At 38.6% G+C, this 17,782-nt stretch overlaps 1 protein-coding gene across 1 annotated transcript; it reads right to left on the reverse strand.

Moving 5' to 3' along the window:
- Positions 1–532: 532 nt before the first annotated feature.
- basp1 (brain abundant, membrane attached signal protein 1) lies at positions 533–17,408 on the reverse strand. Its single transcript, XM_056234573.1, has 2 exons — positions 17,244–17,408; positions 533–2,894 (listed from the first exon to the last, which is right to left on the reverse strand). The coding sequence occupies exon 2, from the start codon at positions 2,880–2,882 to the stop codon at positions 2,280–2,282; it is 603 nt and encodes a 200-aa protein (XP_056090548.1). The 5' UTR covers positions 2,883–2,894; positions 17,244–17,408; the 3' UTR covers positions 533–2,279.
- Between the last annotated feature and the right edge of the window lie 374 nt (positions 17,409–17,782).

The raw sequence follows: 17,782 nt of genomic DNA on the forward strand, positions 1-17,782 counted from the left end.
TTATCAGCAAGTTGACTATCTCGACGGTGCAGTGAATGATTACTGCATATCGGGTCGCTAAATATCATTTTGGTTTTAATAAAATTTTCCCAATAAACAGGCAAAATAAACCTGGTGTCCTCCATGATTCCTTGTCCAATTTCCGGGAACAAAGCGCTTGAATGCAACCAGCTCGTAATCATGATTAATAGTAGATTAACAAATTATTAGTAGCTTGTGCAGTTTCAGTTAGTGATTAGCTGAACATGAAAATCGACATTTCTTTGTGTGTAATCTCATGGTTTTTGGTATATATGCTACTTCAGACGTGTCTTTTGTGCCTCTATTGCAGTGACAGCTTATATAACAGTTTAGATTTGTTGCAGATAAAATTAGACTAGTCTTTTTTTTTTCAAGATGCGAGTTCAGAAGTTTTGGTTTGTTTGAACTGTCACTGTCTCTTGAGCAATAAAAAATTGATTAAAAATGTGTGTTGGGGAGAAACATTAAAACGGAATTTATCCATGAAAACAGAAAATCAAGACGTGTGAGGTGATTTTCAATCTGTTTCTTTCATTTTATTAATGTTGCTCCATGTATACAAGTACATATATCTCAGTTCTTCCATTTTATTTTAATTTTTTTATTTAACCAGGGAATTTTGGAAAGAAAAGGAATGATAGAGAAAGGAACAGAGAGAAAGAGAGAGAGTGTGCTAATTCAAATGAAATATCACCTGTAGCAACATTATCTCCACAGCAACCAAAAATACACAATAGGGCCAACCACTGACATGCAAAACACACACACACAGCCTCACACATATAGAAACACACAACGCTCACATTGTTCTGTCAGTATATTGAGAGATCTGTGTGTGAAGTGTGTCCTGTTTGGTGAGTTTGGAGGTCTGTCTCTCTCTCTGTCTCTCTGACATCATGGCAACTGCTGCTTTCAAAGTACAGAAAGACCAGAACTCAATTAACGCACACACACACACACAGACACACATGCAGAAAATGCATGCTCATACCATGCATAACTCCATATGTACACTCACATAAAACCCTGGATCCTTCCACACACGTACACACTTTAATTGAACCTTCAAACAACCAAATAAAGGAATAGTTCACCTTAAAATATATAACATAACATAATTTACTCATCCTTGTGTTATTCCAAACCTGTATGACTTTCTTTCATCTGTGTAAGAAAAAAAGTAACCATTTTGAAGAATGATCATGCTGCTCTTTTCTATACAGTAAAAGTGGATGGGGTCCAAAGACTGTGGAGCTCCAAAAAGGACAAAATAGCACCATAAAAGCATCACAAAAGTAGTCCATACGGCTCATGCACTATATTCCAAGTCTTTGAAATTTAAATAATTCTTTACTCATAATCTTGCATTGAAAGTCTGCCTTGACAGATGTAGTCCCCATTCACTTTTTATGCATAGAAAAGAGCAGCTCTTTCAGCTATATTTCTCCTTTCACATTCCGCGGAAGACAAAAGATCATACAGGTTTATAAAGGCATGGCCGAATTGGCATTTTTGGGTGAACTGTTCCTTTAAAAACCATTAATACTGCTAACATTCAATACTGTGCGTGTGTGTATGTGTGTGTTGATGCATTGTGCTGTACACTGATTTTGTTTCCACTGATATGTGAGAAAAAGAGAGAGAGAAACAAAGAAAGTAGGAAAGCCAGGGAATAAGCAAAGACACAATGCCAATCACTAACTAGAAAGCAGCAAACAGGAAATATGAAGTATGCATCACCAGGGAGGCTGGACTACTACTACTACCACTCACGCACACACACACACACACACACACACACACACACACACACACACACACACACACACATACATACATACACACACAGACATATAATAACCCCTCCCACTGCCATAACATCACACTCAAATGGAGGGAAGTGAGAATTGGAGGGTGGCAATGAATAGATTCCATGTTTTTATTCCACCCCTCATTGAATGGAGGTAGAAAGAAAGAGAAAGAGAGAAGAAGTTGGGGGGCTGGTGGTTTGTATCAAAGTTCAATTGGATATTAAAGATAATATCATCATAACTGCCAGTCTTATTCACCATGATCATGTCCATCACCAACACAATGATCAAAGTCCAGCCTGTTAAAATCATTACTGTTATTGTTACTATTATCATTATTCATTTTATAATTACTGATATATTTTAAAATGGGCGGGCTAGTTTTATTATTTAGATTTGATTTCGTTTTTCATTTGTCATTAATCTTGTCGTTCACTGCTCCATCTGTTAATCCTGCACAGCGACTGCTTGCTCCTTATTGGGGGCGGGGCTGGTCTCCGTGGCGACCGGCTCTGCGGGGGCAGATTCCTTTGCGGGCGGAGCCTCAGTCTTTTTAGACTCAGCGTTGGGCTTGCTCTCCGTCGCTGTGGCTACAGGAGGGGCGGGATCTTTAGCGGCAGGGGCGGGCTCTTTTGCAGCCTCTTTCTCACTTGCCGGAGCTGCAGAAGGGGTGGATTTTTCTTCCGCTTTGGCAGGAGGGGCATCTGGACTTTTGGCGGGTTCTGCTTTAGCAGTCTCGCTGGTCTTACCGTCAGAGGCTTTAGGAGCATTAGCATTAGCGTTCGCCGCAGGCTCCTCCTTCTTTGGAGGGGCGGCGCTTTTCTCCTCCTCCTTGCGTGCGGTGGAATTGCTTTCGGCACCGGGTGCGGCTTCTTTGGCGGCTGCCGCCGTGTCATTGGTTGTCTCGGTGGCGGCAGGAGCATCCTCCTTGTTCTCCTTGAGAGCTTCGCTCTCCTCCGCCGACGCTCCCTCCGTCTTTGCGTCCTTCTCTTTTGCTTTCTCGTCGTTCACATTGTATCCCTTCTTCTTTTTGCTCAGCTTCCCTCCCATTTTACCTCTGACCTATGAAAGAGAGAAACAGAACAATCAACACTGGCTGCAATGTGCAGAGTGACTTTTGCAATCCAAAACGAGGTCTTTAAACTGCAGAAGGATCCATTCATGTGCTTTCACCTTCATCAAGTTGAATCATTAACACTAAGGCCCTGTTTACACCTGGTATTAAGATGCGTTTCGGTCGATCGGATCACAAGGAGACGAGGGAGACACGTTCCTGTTTACACCTGGTGTTTTAATCTGTCTCTTTTGTCCAGTTTCAACCACTTCTGTCCTGATTTCTTCGAGGGGAGGGTCTATGGGTGGGTAAATGTATGGGATTTTTCAGATCTTTCGATCTAATAGACGAAATAAGCTTGCACAATTTACATATGAACACGAAAGGAGATGGCGGAAAAACATACAGCTGTCATTTCTACTCGGACAGTCGCAAGACCAGCCGAGTGTGTGTTAGAAATCAAGAATGAGTAGGGCTGGGTATCGTTCAAAAATGTTCAATTCCGATACCTTGACTTCGATACCGGTTCCTGAAGATACTGAAGAAATCCGTTTTAACAACATTACATTACCTTAAAAAAAAAACCCTTGGTTTTATTTGTTCAGTTTCTTGACTTTTTTACACTCAGCAGCACTGATGGGCAGTAACGCGTTAGAAGTAACGCGTTACTGTAATCCAATTACTTTTTTCAAGTAACGAGTAAAGTAAGGGATTACAATTGCAAAAACAGTAATTAGATTACTGTTACTTCCCCGTAAGCAGGCTGCGTCACTGCGTTAGTAAACCGTCATTTTGTTTCGTGAGACTGTCTCGTGCCATGAGTCGTGCGTGAGTGACAATCATGTATGAGCGCCGCGACGTCAGTGGTAAACACCGAAATGTGTAGTGTTGAACAAGAGACAACGTGGAGCGCGGGAGAGAGACACGCATTTGATTGGTCTCACACGCCACACCCCCGATTTCTCACGCTGAAGTGTCAACCCGGTCGGTCAAATGCCTAAAAGATGAGTTTATCTATAGATCTACCTGTTGAGCCACTCGTGATCGACTAGTTATTGCGCAAAATAGTTTAAATCTCCTGGAATCTAGAGCGAGCGTGCATGCGAGGCAGAGGCCGCGTAGCGCACGCGCACCCGCAAAGAGGGAGAGCGTCAGAGCGAGCGAGAGAGACCTTGCGTGTGTAGAGAGCATCCTGATCTAGAAACAGGACCCCCGTTGGAGAATGTCAAAATTCCACCTCAAATCTGAGCAAGCACCTAGCAAGAAGAAGGAAGAAGGACGACTTTCTTTATTTCATTAAAATATGGTGGAATGTGAAGAAAATAGGTTTAAATGTTCATCAAAAGTCTGAGACAGTTGCATTTAATTTATTTTTTGCTTGATGCAATGTGCATAAAGTTAAAATATTGAAACTAATAAAACAAGTTTAAAAAAAGAGAGTGTTTCATTTGATACAATTTTAGATGATGGAATATGCAGAAAGAATAGAAGTAGGCTGAAAGGTCTATTTGCTTTATAGCGTATTCAGGTCGTGCATCATGTTTTTGAAAAGTAACTTAGTAAAGTAACTAGTAAAGTAACTAAATACTTTTGAAAATAAGTAATCAGTAAAGTAACTGGATTACTTTCTTGGAGAAGTAACCAGTAATCAGTAACTAATTACTATTTCCAAGTAACTAGACCAACACTGCTCAGCAGTGTCTCTAGTTTTCTATGTATCTTAATCATTTGACAACATGTATTATTTACTTCAATGAGCTCGTTGTTTCTGCCGTAACTTGCATTGTTTAACAATAACAAATGCATTACTTACACACAGTCACCTCTGATAACAGATCACTCTAAATTGTAATGTAGACACATGCATTTTCTGTAAAGCTGCTTTAAAATGATATGTATTGTGAAAAATGCTATACAAATAAATGTGAATTGAACTACACCTTGATTATTGCACAGGTGTGCCTTAGGCTGGCCACAATAAAAGGCCACTCTAAAATGTGCCGTTTTACTGTATTAGGGGGTCCGGCGGCCCCGTACGGTGAGTGTGCACACCGACACGAAAAACCGTGCCGCGTCAAAAACGATCCGACCAATGAGATTGGCGCTTTTGCTCACGTGTCTGGAGCTTCTGAAGTTACAGTAAAACACAACTTGGGGGCGCTCAAACACAAAACGGTCTTGCCGAGCACACATACGTAACTGCGAAGAAGATATACGCCAAGTAGCGTCTACACTGCCAGGAAGAAATAAGACGAGGAAGATGCAAGGCAAGATGAATGTAGAGCTGCTGGTCTCGTTGGTCTCGGAACATAAAGAACTATATGACAAACGCGACAGCGACAACAAAAATCTTGATAAAAGAGAATGTTATTGTGGTATTGCAGAGCAAATGGGCGCCATCTAATGTCAGGGAATGAATTTGGATGTTCACTCGGCTCATCGTCAGCGAAAATCGCTTGGGTGTGAACTCAAAAAACGCGTTGAAAAACGCTGCCGAATAACGCGCGCCGATATTCGTCCCGGTGTGTACGAGCCTTAACTCTGCTGTTTGTCTTAAAGAGAAGCAAACTCTCACGTCTTCAGATCTCAACAACTTCTCAGATTGTATTCAGATTTGCTAATATGTACCAAAGTCTACAAGAAGTAGATAAGAACATTTTTCATCCAATTATGTAAATATTCTGTCATATGGTAAGATATTGTAGACTAAACCGTTTTCAATCTTTTAGATGTCACAGACCCTAAATATAATTATCCTTATATCCCCAATCCTAAATCTATATAGTTTCTTTGCATAACGCCCAATTTATACTGTGAAAAAAATAATATTATAAATATGTCTAAACCATTATTTGCAAAATATTAATAATCATATTTAATAATATTAAATATCTCATTTTTATTTACTTATTTATTTTAATCTATGTTTTATTGATTGATTTATTTTAATCTTTGTTTATTATGTATTTATTTTGACATTTTTTCCACCGTTTTTCTCACACTTTTCCACGGACCCCGTAGCACTTCTTTGCGAACCCCAGTTTGAAAACCTTGAGTTATATGCTATACTATACTTCAAACTATACTGTACAATATGAAATCATATTATACTATCTTCATTTTAGAAGAAACATCAAAGACATAGATGTACAAAAGGTAACTACTGCTTCCCAAGCCATGAAAGAGCAACCACTGAGCAATACATTTTTCCTCTGGGATTATTTGTGGAAATTCAAGTGTAGCATGTCAAACGCAACATGTCTTGCATAATCAGAATGACATACTGAGAAGAAAAATGCAATTTGTTCTTTTAATAGGTACCACAAAAAAAAAAACACATCTGCAAATAGGTCTCTGTGCAAGGTGCCATAATGGAGAAAGTAGAAAACACCTTGTATGTTCTGCTCTGGGTTAATTTAAGTACATGCTCTTTTGCTTCGGTCTTGATACAGAGAGCTAATAAAAGCTCAGCAGGCTAAACTCACATCTCTGAGACAGTCTGTCAAGATTCTATCATATCAAGCATCAAAACTAGATCATTAATCAGTAATCAGACTCCAGCGCTGATAGTTATCTGGAAAAATGGAGGGGGTTTTAGAGGACAGCATCTCTGAGCCATACTACCTGCAATTCAGAACCGCAGTTACCAAGGCAACCGGGTGGTCACGTGACCCATTCCGAATAAGGAGCCGTGAAACACATTCTCTCTCTCTCTCTCTCTCTCTCTCTCTCTCTCTCTCTCTCTCTCTCTCTCTCTCTCTCTCTCTCTCTCTCTCTCTCTCTCTCTCTCTCTCTCTCTCTCACTCCAATCTCCCTGTTGGCTGCTTTAGCGTTCCTGAGCTCAACAACCATCTGTGTAATGACACACTTGCACACACACATACAGTTATTCTCCAGACAGAAGGAGAACTGTAATCATGTGAAGCCAACATGTGAGTTGAATATATATGACAATGCAAACATGGAAAGTCTTTCCTTTCAGTGTGTAAGAGAACAATAGACACTATCTGTCCCGTCTCCACTGAGTCAAGCAGACAGCAGCACGCTGTTTCAGCGTTAAACAATACGCTGCAGTGTGTGTGCGTCTGTGAGCTGTCTCATCTGTACAGGGGTCTTGAAATTCACTTACTGAGTGAAACCTGCTGATTGGTAGTAAATGCGATCCTGCTGTGGCTTGTAAACTGTCTGTGCATAAAGTGTCAGCGTGTGTACATCACATATTCAAAAGCCCTGTTGCAAACTTCATAATTAAAGGAGCGGATGAACAGCACTTTTGGCTCCTGCTCCAATACAGAGCAATACAAAAGAGTTCAGTTCAAGGGAAGACAAGCATTGGAGACTGAATAATGAGAAACAATGCATCAGTAAGATTAAACCTTCAGATGAAGCTTTATCATTGAGGCTAGGCTCTACGACAAAGCTCTACTGTGGAGGCTAGGCCCCACGACAGAGCTCCATCGTAGAGGCTAGGTCCCACGACAGAGCTCCATCGTAGAGGCTAGGCCCCAGGACAGAGCTGCACAGTGGAGAGAGTAGGTGACAAGAATTTACTGGTCATTAGAGCTGCAACAATTGATTAAAAAAAATTCATTATTGACATCAGTGTGCTGTGCAACAAAGAAATGTTTGTTTTAGACATTAATTTTAGCTTTTGAATTAATCACAATGAGTTTGTCCCTATATATAAAGCGAGTAATGAGTTATATCTTACTTTGCGTTTTAGTTTTTATTTTAATCAATTTGATTGTTTTCAGAAACGCTGCTTTGAGAGTTTTTTTGTTTGTTTTATTGCATATTGTATTGCTTATATAGTTTGATCTGCACACTTTATATTATATATTTCAAACAATTTGCACACAACATAGATTGCACAGACATCAATTTGCAATGTTTGAAGTTTGGAGAACATTGAGCAAGATATCTGTATCTGTGAAGAAAACAATTAATGCACTTTTAAAATGCAATGTATTCCTGTGATGGCAGAGGCTGAATTTTCAGCATCATTACTCCTGTCACATGATTCATTCTAATATGCTGGTTTGGTCGTCAAGAAACATTTTTTATTATTATCAATGTTGAAACTGTGCAGCTTAATATTTTTGTGGAAACCATGATTTCCAGATTTTTTCCAGAATTCTTTGATGAACAGAAAGTTTAAAAGAACAGCATTTATTAAAAAAAAAAAAAAATGTTAACAATATAAACATCTTTATGGTCACTTTTGATAAATTTAATGCAACTTTGCTGAATAAAATAAATATATATATATTTTTTAATCTTACTGATATCAAACTTTTGAACGGTAGTATAGATGTATGTGTGTTGCCTTGTTGTAAACGAGTAACTTTGAATCGTAAATTGCTTATGTAACTCCAAAACTCCAACACACACACACACACACACACAGGCAGGGGAGGGGGAGTGGAGAACTGGAGCAGAAAATCTGACCCAATCACTGTGCTGTAACAGCAGCAATGCATTCTGGGAGCAAGCACACATTCATAGCACTTTATATTAAAATACAATAAACTACATTGCATATGGACAATTTTTCTAGTAAATTGGTATTAGATGTCTCTCAATCCGTATTTGAATAATTTTGCTGACTTGTGTTCTGTTTGTATGCAACCAATCTTCTCTTGCATATCTAAATGTAATGACTCTAAAGTATATGTGTATGTCAGGATAATATAAACGTGAACGAGCATAAGAAGTTAAGTTACTAAATATTCATCCTCATTCAACCATTTTTATCCTTCTGTCTCTCACAAATACACTCTTATGTGCATGTGTGTGTGTGTGTTTGTATGTTGAATACAGATGCAGATGTTTTACCTCCAGGTCAACAGGGGGAAGTGTGGAGCCACATCCCTGAGATGTTTTATTGAAGACCGGACTTGAGTGGAGGGGCAGAAAGGACAAGGAGAATGTGACAACTCAAAGTGTATGACACACACACAGACACACAAGCTCAAATACACGCATACACATACACACATGCTCATAACCTTAGAGATGTACTCAAATAAACCCCACACACTAGCACATTGTTGGCTAGGGCCCGGGCCTCTACGTAAACACAAGCTCAGGCTAATGAATAACTCCAGACCAGAACACAGAGCAGACAGCGAAACTGGAAGCTCTTGTTCTTTGTTTGATTGGTCGAGATGATATGAAAAGTAAATGTGATGATGATTATTGTGATTGTTTTATTGATTATTCTTGTTTACACGGATCATGATTTAAGCACCAAATTGTGGATGTGCTTTCAGGGAGACTGAATGTGTGACTGTTGACAGAAAGAGTCTGACATATTTCACTCCAGGTAACTTGTTCTGTTTAATTTCTAAACTTCCCCCACCAGATAGCCTAGATATTTTTTTTTAAGGTCAGAACTGTGTGTTCCAAGTGATCACTACTTCCTTCCTGATTCTTCCTGATCAGTGCACATGGTTTAGACTCTTAATAACCGTCTGAGAACCAGAGGTTAACTGACACACTAACTATGGAACTAAAATCGAAGAGAGAAACTCACGAAACATGAATTGCGGCTTCTAAAAACAGTTTTTTTGTATTCTTTCAGTGCAGTGGAATTATGCAAATTAGCCAATGGCATGCACTTACAAAATTGGTGATGAACACAATTTGCAGGCTGTAATTCCCCATCTTACAGGCCGCTTCTAAACGCTAGTGGAGGATAACGCAGACGACTACAATCTGTCATACTTTATCCAAACACCTTAATTGGCTCTTTCAAATGCAGAAAGTGTGTTTGACCACACCACAGTCTGGGTGTCTTTTAAAGTGTTCTTCTCTTGTCAGAACCGATAATCTAATGTGCAGCGCTCCGACATATATAGCGCAACTGTGCCTCCGGCAACCAGAGTTCAATTCCTGGCTCGAGGTCCTTTACCGATCCCGTTCCTCCACCCCGTGCTTTCCTGTCTGATCTCTACACTGTCCTATACAATAAAGCCAAAAATATAACAAAAAAAGTGTTCTTCTCCATCATTTGATGAATTACTGCTGTTATTATCAGTAGAAAATGTACTAAAAAATGTTGGCAAACTGTGCCAGGCAAACAGCGCTGAGCTCTCTATAATGATCCTAATTCACCTAGAAAGTTTGAAGCCATATAAAAATGGGATTTACACATTCTCCTAGTTCACAACCGTTCAAATGATTTGGGTCAGTAAGATTTTTTTGAAGAACAAAAAAACGAATACCGTTTTTCTGTAAGGACGCGTTACATTTTAGTGGCTTATTGCCTTTTTACCTTTAAAAAAAAGGCAATAAGCCACACATTGTATTTAACAATACCCATTCTTAACTGTGTAAAGCACTCTAATGCACAACATTTCATGCATTTTTGCTTTAGCAGACTGAAGACTAAAATGTGTATCTTGAGTAAATGTGCTGTCATTTTAAAATTCTAAGAAACCAGCTGTTGATTATGCAATTGAGTTGAGTCCAAAGTAGGAGATAAACCTAGAATGACAAGAATGTGCCTTGCCTATTCATATTGTTTTTTGTTTGTTTGTTTAATATAAGGGCAAATATTAGGACCTGTGTGTGTACTTCAGAAACACAAACAATAGCGTGAGGGAACGTTTTAAATGAACACAAATGCAATAAAACATAGCCCCAGCCAGTACTAAAATAAATAGTGTTAAAATGGAAAGAGAGAGGAAGAAAGCAAGAAAGGCCGATGTCAGATGTCAAGATGTAAAATCGTTGATTGTGTTTCTAAAAGCACATTTGGAAGTGCAAAGGTGGTTTGCTAACTCATTTGGACAATGTCTTGAGAACTGTGAAAACTTTGACCTGGTAAAATTCTTCATCTACACGCACAGAGCCATCTCTCAGGATGGAAATTGCTCTAATGAAAACAATGGCGAGGGAACATAAACACCACTGGCAGACAAAAACACGCTCACACACACAGAGACCTTGAGATTCCTTCTTCAGTAGTGTACAGACTCCACATTACTCTGATGACTGTTTAGCGGCTCACTGATGGTAAAATGCACTGTGACTTTGAGTGTGTGTGTTTATTTAAGACTGCCATGGTTCCTTACAACTTACTAGAGCCCGTCTGAAATAGTAACACACACACACACACATACACACACACACACACACAATCCCTGAGCCTCACCCTGAGTTGCAGCCTTCCTATGAGTGTTTCATGATAGTGAGTGAGATTTGATCATGTCATGTCCTTCAAGTACAAACATCCATAAATCGTGTTACTGACAGATGCTTGATAAAATGAAATGTGAGCTCCCTCACCTGAACACACTCTTGTGTAAATGTAGTGCACACTTATGGCTGCTTCTTCAACTATGGACACTTTTAATATGTCAACTTGCAATGTCAGTATACTGTACATGCATTACAGGAGAATTCAGTTATTTTCTGAACAAACAAATGTCATTTCCACCTTTCCGTATTGTGTTTGATAACATGCTTTTGTTGTGGAAATTACATTTTGAACATTTTAGAAATAAAATGGCAGATTCATTCAGCTTTTTTCTAGTATTTATGTAACTCAAAATAAATGTTAAACTTCTTGTGTAATTTTACCGAATTACAGCGTGACTGGATAAATTATATTTATGCTGATTTTCCTTCACATATCTCTTATAATATATATAAAACGCTGTGATGGAAATGATACCACGACTGAGGGATAGTCAACATAATTTCTACACAATAAATATTAGCCTTTGTTTAGATTCTCATACTTTGTAATATTTTTTTATGATTGATTTTAAGATTGATCTTTTTACCTGAGATAAGGGTAAAAAATAATTAAATATGGAAAAAAATTGAAAAGCAGCAAAAAAAGGAAAAGAAAAAAAGATTGATGAAAGCTTGGTGAAATATTTCCTAGACTTTTCTATACGAAAAATCTGTTGTTTTAATAAAAATCAACCTCTGGGACTAAATAGTTGAAGAAAGCCCACAAAATCTTTTTATCAGGACAGGTTATTAGAAGGACTTAAGGTTTCATATCTGACTCTTTAAAGATTCATACAGTTACAAAAGACGTCTTATGTTGTCGTAAATATCTGAGATTTATGCTTAGTCTAAACATAATCCACATATCACCAGAAAAAAACATGGACGCACAAATCTACAGAGTGTTTAATGTTTTCGTTCTTGTGGGAAACTTGCTGTCCTAACAAGAGGCGACTGCATTGTTCATTAGGCCTTGATTATACAGTCGACGTCCTGAACACAACAGTTACGCCTTCACTCCTGTCTATCCTTTCACAACGCTCTATGCAGGAAATACATAATGATACATTTATTGTTCTGAATTTGATATAAAACTTCTTGTCATTCTGTACATTTTTGTCATTGTCATATTTCTCCTGTCTAATGCTCTCATATAGTGCTAAGACTGTGTTTTGTGTGTATCATTCTCCAAGGGACTGTAACAGACAGGTGGGGTCAGTGGGGGTCTGGCCTTTGATTGGCTGTTGCCGTAGGAACCATAGGAGAGCTTCTGGCTCATTCTTCCAGTTCCTTCAGGTCATTGCCATGGCAACCCAGAGAGAGATTCCATGATGATGACACACACATCAACAGAATCAAGGAATCTGATCTGCTAGGTAACAGTTGATAATTAACACATGATCATATAAATAAATAATTGAACACATGAAGTTACCCTGCATCTTGTAGGTTGATAAGTGTTAAAGGGATAGTTCACCTAAAAATGAAAATTCTGTCATTGTTTACTCTCTGCTCTTTCTTTTTTTTTCTTTCTAGGGAACACAAAGAAGATATTTCGAAAGGATGTTTCAAGTCAATGGGGTCCAAAACAATACTGGATTGCGATCTTGATTCAAACACCGACGCAATCTTATTCCTAAATGACAGCGATTCTCCTGTGTCTATTAAACCTTAGACAGGATCACATCAGAACATTTAAATCTGTGTTCGCGCTGCTGAGCCAGAGAGAGAAACGAAACAGCTTCACAAACAGTCTTTTCAACACCACAATATGGTTATTTCTGTTACAAATATTCAGATTATCACTAATGTACTAGGATAAATGTTTACACTTCAGATATAAACACTGATGTCTACGGTAGCGATCAAAATAGAGCAAATCACCTTTTGAAAGTGACTTGGCGCTTCAAATAATGATTGTATTATTACATCGTTACACCAGTAGGTGGCGACAAGTGATTGTTAAAAAATTGAATTGTTAATGAATCATTCATTCAAGAGATTTCTTCAAAAACACTGATTCATCCTGTAATGAAACAAGTATTTGTGAGTGAATCATTGAATCATACATTCAAATCGATTTAAAAATAAAATCAAAATCATTCAAACGAATTAAATATTTATACTGGAGCAACATTTTGTCAGAGCCGTTTACTTACTTTCTAAATGACTTATTTTGATTAATTGTCTGTTCAGAATCGTAGGGAAATCGTGATCTCTATTTGAAACCAAAGAAATCGTGATTCTAAATGTATCCAGAATCGTTCAGCTCTACTGGATCCCATTGACTTTGATTCATTCAAAATCTTCTTTTGTGTTCTACAGAAGAATTTTCACACAGAGTTTTCAGTTTCGGATGAACTATCCCTTTATTTCTTCAGAATTCACAATTACCTGCTGTATATTGTAAGAAAAATGTGGGAAAACAGAAAACAACCTGCAGAAGCACCTGCAACTCCAACTAATAAATAATTTTAAAAGCAAAATAATTATTCAGAAAGCTTAAAATGTAAATGTGAAACAGTGGCTCAGTTCTGCAGCTCCTCTTACAGAGCACATAAAGCCACCAATCACTTTCCACACAGTGCACACAGACCGCAAAGGATGATGGGACAGAACCTGACTAGTGACTGACACTAAAACTTATCAAGTTTTGCCGACACAACTATGGCTGCCTGAGGAAAACATCAAATAATGAAAGAATGCTCCACTAATCTGAAGTAGTTAACAACGGTGTGACAGAATGGGCACGTAGACTTTGAAATGGCTTTTTTTTTTTTTTTTTAAGTGACGACGAGTCCAAAAATAACTGTGATTTTGAATGCATCTCTAATTTGGGACCGTCTCAGATGTGCTTGAGTTATCTGTCCCTTTCAATGATCTTCCTCAAACAAATGCACACACACACATTCAAAGCTCTGCTTGGCTGAGCTGCCTCTGTCTGTGTCAGTGCCATCCTGTCTCACCGCCTCCTTCCTGTCTCTCTCTTGCTTTCATGTCTATCCCCCTCTTCTTCTGACAAACACTGATAACTGTGATCGCAATCACCTAAATATTCATCTCAAAGAACCTGGTGCACCGAATTCAGTATAAGATTTCTGAAAAAGTTTTCACTATGATTCTTTCAACGATCCTCATCATGGCTATTTTTATTAGTGGCGTACTTGAGGTAGAACACTTGATCCCATGGTTGCTGGGGAGTTTTTTCTGGTGGCTTGGGTGTTGTGAGCTATTGGCCCACATGCAGGTTCAAATCTAGCCTGGGTTGTCATCATCCCATTTTCTTTCACTCTTTCACTTTTCTCAGGGAAATTTTTCGATTTACGTATTTTCCGACCTGAATTATGATGACCCATGTAAATTTTGTAAATCCGAGGGGAAAAATACTGCATTTTTAATAACGGTAAATTTTCCCGCATCATTCATTTCAGCCAGCGTCCAAAATGAAACTAAACTGTGTTACTCGTCAACTGGCCGATAACTGCGGCTACATGTTTCAGAGTGAAGCGCGGGAACTCACGATCTGGTGTTTTTTTTAGTGTGGCTTGGTTCGCAATAAATGCTGCTTCACGCGAACGTCATCTCTCAAAGCGCTGTAAGATTTGGTCACTTTTAATGTGCATTTAAAACACAAAATGCTCTAATCATCTTCCCAAATTTGTAATAATAAAATCTGCTGTCAACAAAAGAGAGGCTGGTCTCCCAGTAATTTTCCACCTAAATAAATGCTCCACAGCCATTAATATTACTGTTGTAATTTTACTGTAAAAATATATATATTATTATTAAATGCTATTTTTATTTAATAATAAATAAATAATAATAAAATAAAAATATTGTTTTGAATAATGATGATGATTTTTTTTTTTATTGTTACTGTATAGTCAAATTAAATGGAGGGAAAAAAATAAATGCAAATAAAAAGCCCATAATCCATTCTTTCTCAACTCACCGACTGAAACTAGACAAACATTCACTGATTCAGACTGTAAATCTCCTCTTACATGGATCTGCAATCATGAACTAACCCATCAGACAATACAGATCTTTCTCACTCTCACTGCTTCCTCCTGAGTCCTGCTCTTTTCTGCTATTGCAACACTAAACTCCAGCTGGGCTTAAAACCTGGCGTCTCACACTGACATGAATCACCTGACTGCTCTTGTTTCAATAGGTGACCTAATACAGGTCTGTATGGAGAATACAAATTTAATCAAGATTATTGCTAATTCAACTCATGAACATGCATGCGGAACCAATGTGCAGATCTGTAAATGTTGTCAGTCGCTCATGCATGGTTAATGTTTTTGGTGGGTGAGTGACTCCTGTGTGAGTTACCTTCAGGCTCTTCTGCATTATACAAACTCATTGGACAAATAAATGAGACCCTAACTGATGTAGATATTCATTTATCTCTACAACTCTCTCTCACTGTGTGGCTTGCACACAGAGGGAGTGAACGGGAGATGCAATTTTCAAAGTGTACCGACCATTAAAACAACATTTTATGTCATCAATCCTGTTTATGTAAGATCAATAATCAATACCCAAGACCTTATTTTTCAAATCGTTTTTACACTGGACATTTTTTTCATGTGGTAACTATTTCACTGTTTTGTGTTTTGTACATATAAAATGACAACATTTTGGCGAACATATACTTTAAAAATTTCAGGCAAAAATCTGCGCTAAGTTCTCAGTTTGGTTTGATGTTTCCAGGTTGAAACGCGTGACTCATTCAAGCGGCGGTTTATTGGTCCGTGTGAACGTGAGGATTATGAAGCTTACTCATACTCCTTCTCATAAACTCAACACAGTCTCATCATTTCAAATCTTATCCGAATAAAACACCATAGACCCGATTATTGGGCGGAGACGTTTTACACAGTGTTATTTCAATATGCGGTGTCTGAGCGCTCTTTTTTCCCCCTCACGGGAGGCGAGCGCGAGCGCACGGTCACTCGGTTCATTGTCTGCCGCATCGCCGTGAAACGTAAAAAAAGATTATTCTACAAACAAAATATTCATGAACACAGATGCAGATAAATAGTATTCGAGTCAAAAATACAGTTGTACATTATAATACAGTACATTAGAAGCCAATTTGAGAGATATACAGGGTAAAAGCATCAGTTGTCCATCCACACCCCACGCGCAATGCGCATGTGCCATGCAGAGACAAAGGATCAGGCAATTACGGGTATAGCTTAAAATGATAGATAAACTAAAAAAATATATTATCATACAAGGTGCGTTGATACAGTAAAAAAAAAATACTTATTCATATTCACTTTACATTAGTGCGTGACAGAGTAAAGAAATAGTCAATTTGGCACTGTGTAGCATCATAAAGTGTAAAGAAAATTTGTATAAACAGTATTAATTAAGTGTAAGGATTTGTCGTGTGTATATTATTTATAAGCTTCAGTTCCGTAATATCTGTGTATGTATGTGTGTGGGTGGGTGGATGGATGAGTGCGCGCACGCGTGTGCACCAGTTAGACAGCGCTGCAAAATGTGTGCCAGCTCTGACAAAAGAGGCGGTGAGCATAAATCCGCGTCTGTGTAAACATAAAAACGCAGGATTTTTAATGTAATCATAACAAAAACCATTATCCCATATAAAATGATGACTTCTCTGAAAACCCCGTAATTTATCAATTTGCGCTTCAGAAAACACGCTTTACTCATTACGCTTTATCCTAATATTCCTTAAGTCATATCGAATCAATTTTCCTTCAGTATTTGTATTAAAATAATAACAATAACCAGTGGAAGAACGACGGCATGCACGCGCAGAGACAGTGCTTGTCTGTTCAGAACACGCCCCTCTCCACTCAGTTCAGTCGCGTGAATTCCAAGGCTGATTTATTGAAATGTTTATGTGCATCTCAGAAATCAAATAAGCTCAGATACATTATTCCTCCATTCGCCGGCTGAATGACGTGCTGAAATTTGCGCTTGATTTAGATATTTCCCCGGTTCACTACCGTGCGCTCCGGCACTCCAAAAGGGAACCGCTCTTATTTATCAGAGACGCTCCAACTAGACAAATGCTTAATGTAACTGAGGCAGTGTTCATTTAATCTATTAAAAGAGTGAAAGAATCTTACCGTCGGCGGTGGACTTTCTTGTCACTCCTTTCTCGAGCGTCTGCTGGGTTTTTTTTTCCAATGTCTTTTTTCCCGTGCGCGTGGATTCGGCGGGGTTTATCTGGGCTGTTCGGTGTGTGTCTCGCGCTGCATTTCTCGCGCGCACTCTCGTATTCGGTTGGGGGGGCGGGGGCGCGCGACGTGCTGCGAGCCACTGAGAACGAGACACGGAAGTGCGCCTCACAGTGATCAAGTCCCGTTTGAAAAAGAGTTGTTTAATGACTTTATCATTTGAAAAGTGAATAAGCTACAAACACAAGTTGTTGGTCTTCTGTTTTAATTTGTGGTTTAGTAAGATATTTAAAGCAGTGGATTATTTTGTCTGGTAGATATAATGCTGGTCAATGTGATTAATTCAAAATATTCTTAACTTGTACCAGCTATTACCCAGCGCACAGGAGAATAAAATGCTCAATAAATCTCTTTTTTTTGTTGTCTTGGCGCGCCCTCTGGCGTCATCAGTTGATGCTGCAGAGAAAATATTTGAAATGTGAGTTCTA

This window comes from Rhinichthys klamathensis, unplaced genomic scaffold (assembly GCF_029890125.1).
Source record: "Rhinichthys klamathensis goyatoka isolate OS25496 unplaced genomic scaffold, OSU_Roscu_1.1 h1tg000398l_1, whole genome shotgun sequence".
Lineage (NCBI taxonomy): Eukaryota > Metazoa > Chordata > Actinopteri > Cypriniformes > Leuciscidae > Rhinichthys > Rhinichthys klamathensis.